This window comes from Eimeria acervulina, genomic scaffold (genome assembly GCF_000499425.1).
Source record: "Eimeria acervulina Houghton genomic scaffold, Eah_scaff1916, whole genome shotgun sequence".
NCBI classification, from domain to species: domain Eukaryota; phylum Apicomplexa; class Conoidasida; order Eucoccidiorida; family Eimeriidae; genus Eimeria; species Eimeria acervulina.
This window is the reverse complement of record NW_013548820.1, coordinates 1-3,064: the sequence shown is the minus strand read 5'-3', so window position 1 is coordinate 3,064 and position 3,064 is coordinate 1. Positions and strand designations below refer to the sequence as shown.

The 3,064-nt window shown below is 54.6% G+C and overlaps 2 protein-coding genes across 2 annotated transcripts; one reads left to right on the top strand and one right to left on the bottom strand.

Moving 5' to 3' along the window:
* Positions 1-963: 963 nt before the first annotated feature.
* Positions 964-2,331, top strand: EAH_00064000 (hypothetical protein; the record flags this gene model as incomplete). Its single annotated transcript, XM_013393028.1, has 2 exons — positions 964-2,172; positions 2,296-2,331. 2 exons carry the CDS (start codon positions 964-966, stop codon positions 2,329-2,331), a joined length of 1,245 nt encoding a protein of 414 aa, XP_013248482.1.
* A 204-nt stretch (positions 2,332-2,535) lies between these two features.
* Positions 2,536-3,064, bottom strand: EAH_00063990 (hypothetical protein; the record flags this gene model as incomplete). The annotated part of the gene is made up of 1 exon (XM_013393027.1): positions 2,536-3,064. A coding segment is annotated over one exon (529 nt), but the record flags the coding sequence as incomplete, so codon positions are not given.

Genomic DNA, 3,064 nt, shown 5'->3' with positions numbered 1-3,064 from the left:
ACCCTAGAGAGAGCACCCGTAGCCCTCGAGCGGCGTGTCTAAACCCAATAGACAGAAAACCCTAAACCCTAAGTACAAAACCCTAAACGCATCGAGAGAAAACCCTAAACCCTATAGGCAGACAGCCGTAAATCCTTTAGACAAAACCCTAAACCCTAGACAGAAAACCCTAAACCCTAGGAAGAGAAAACCCTTAACACAGGAGAAGCAAAACCCTAAACCCTAATAAGAAAAAATCTTAACACAGAACAAACAAAACCCTAAACCCTAAAAAGAGTAAACGCTAAACGCTACGCAGGGCAAACCCTAAGCCCTAAAACCCTAAACCCTAGAGAGAGAAAACCCTAAACCCTAGGAGGCAAAGCAATAGGCCCTAGCGAGTAAATTCTAAACCCTAAAATAACCCTAAACAATAAAGATTAAATTATAAACCCTAATCAATAAACTCTAGAGGTTTGCAAGCAGCAGCAGCAGCAGCAGCAGCAACAACAGGGGGCCCCTGTACGTGCTGCTGGGGGCCCCCAACAGTAGAGCGAGAAGAGGGTGGGTTCTGCTGCGGATTCTCTAAACCCTAAACCCTAAACCCTAAACCCTCAACTCTATAATGCGTCTTTATGAGGTCTTTACTTCTGTTTTAGTGTATGGTGCTGCTTCTTGCTCCAGCCAGTTCTGCTGCAGCAAGGCAGCAGCAGCAGCAGCAGCAGCAGCAGCGGATAGGCCCGCGCCTCGATTTCTCCCCTTAAAATGTTTCGCTTGTCTTTGAAATAACCTAAACCCTAAACCCTAAACCCTAAACCCTACAAGGGTTCCGCCCTAGTTGATAGGGTCTGGGGGGCGCGGCCTCTACTGCTGCAGCTGCAACCTTTAGCAGCAACAGCAACAGCAAGAACTACAGGTATATCAGCAGCAGCAGCAGCAGCAACAGCAGCAGCAGCTGCTGCGCTGTCTGTCTCTTTTACAACAATGTCCCTCAATGGAGATCCTTCTTTCAAGCGAGAGATGCAGCAGCTGCCCCGGTGCAGCAGCGACTCAGCACCAGCAGCAGCAGCAGCAGCAGCAGGAACAGCAGGTGCGGAAGCAACAACAGCAGCACCAGCCCCTCCTCCCGAGTACTTCGATCTCTCTCCAGCAGCTTCTCGGTGGATGACTGACTCTTCGCCTTCTGCAGCAGCAGCAGCAGCAACAGCAGCAGCAGCTGCTGCTGCTGCAGCAGAATATGGCTTTGCAATAGATGAAGCAGCACGGGCCTGGCCTGACCTCTCCCCGAACCCTCGAGGCTCTGCTGCTGCAGCCCCACACATGAGTGCAGCAGCAGCAGCACCAGCAACAGAACTCAGCCTTTCTGCTGCTGCTGCTCTTCGCTCGCCTGATGATGCTGCTGCTCCTAGTTATGCTGCAGCAACTGTGCTTTCATCCAGGGGCTCAGATGAAGAGGAATATACAGCAGCAGCAGCAGCAGACGGCCCATTGTCTTCGTCTCCTGCTGCACACGACACTGCAGCAGCAGCAGGAGCAGAAGAAGCAGATGCAGCAAGAGCAGCTGCAGCAGAAATCACACATGATAGACTTGCTGTAGCAGCTGATCCAGACGAGGCAGCTGGCGGTCCTGGCCCTCAGCAGCAACAGCAGCAGAGGCAGCAGCAGCAGCAGCAGCAGCAGCAGCAAGAATCGTCTTGCGGGAGCGTAACCACTAATGGAGAGGCCGCCTCTGCTGCACCATCTGCTGCTCTTGCTGCTGCTGCTGAAGCAAGGGGAAAGGATCAAGCAGCAGAAAAAGAAGAAACAGCAGCAGCAGATGCCACCGACGCAGCAGCAGCCGATGCTGCAGCAGCAGCAAGAGCACAAGAAACGGGCGAGCACCCCGCTGCTAGACCCGCAGCAGCAGCAGCAGCAGCAGCTGTTGCTGCTGCAGCAGAGGAGGCTGCCCTTCCCCCCAGCAGCGACGAGTCTGCTGTTGGCGTCTGTACAGTTGAGCAGTTTGCTGCTGCTGCAGTTGTCTATACACCTGAAGGCCCTGAAGCTGCGTACCGATCCGCTGCAGCAGTACCTGCAGCAGCAGCAGCAGCACTAACATCTTCGACGAGGACGGGTGCAGCTGGATTGCTGCAGCATCACGAGCAGCAACGCCAGCAGCAGCAGCAGCACAGCGAAGCCCTGGAGGATAAAGAACATGTAAGCAGCAGCACCTGCAGCAGCAGCACCTGCAGCAGCAGCTCCTGCAGCAGCAGCTCCTGCAGCAAGACCGTTTGCAGCAGCTGCTGTAGTTGCTGCTGCTGCTTCTGCTGCTTACTGCAGCTTCTTCATTCATTTCTGCTGTTTCTTTTGCTGTGAAGCGATAGCTGCTGCTCTTTCATCCTGCTTCTTGTGCTGCTGCTGCTGCTGCTTATTGTGCTGCTGCTGCTGCTGCTGCAGGAGATCGCAAGGCTCCAGAGGGTTTTAGCTGTGCAGCAGTCTCAGCTGCAGTCTTTACGGGAACTTGCGGTGTACGTACACCCTAAATTAGGGTTTAGGGTTTAGGGTTTAGGGTTAGCTTTTTCATACTGTAGCAAAGGTCTCGCGCTTCGTGCTGCTGCTGCTGCTGCTGCTGCTCTTGCTGCTGCTGCTGCTGCTGCTGCGGTTGTTGTTTTTGGTACTGCTGCTGCTCCTGTGGGTGTGTTGCTGCTGCTGCTGATGCTCATGATGATGAAGCTGTTGCTGCTGCTGTTGCTGCTGCTGCTGCAGGAGGAAGGAAGCGCAGGCTGCAGTTGCGCTGGACTCCCTTAGTGCAGCAGAAGCCCGCGCTGCTGCTGCTACTGCTGCTGCTGCTGCTGCTGCAGCAGAAGCAGACAACCTCAGGAGAGAACAGAGTCTGCTGCAGCAGCAACTGCAGGACGCCAGCCAAGCAGCACTCGCATCTCCATCAGAGACAACAAAGCAAGCGTGCTGCTGCTGCTGCTGCTGCTGTTGCTGCTGCTGCTGTTGCTGCTGCTGCTGGTGCTTGTGCTGCTGCACCTTACCAGGACCAGTAGCTACTTCTCTTGCTGCTGCTGCTGTTGCTGCAGCCGCAGCTGCCGCTTTCGCTGCT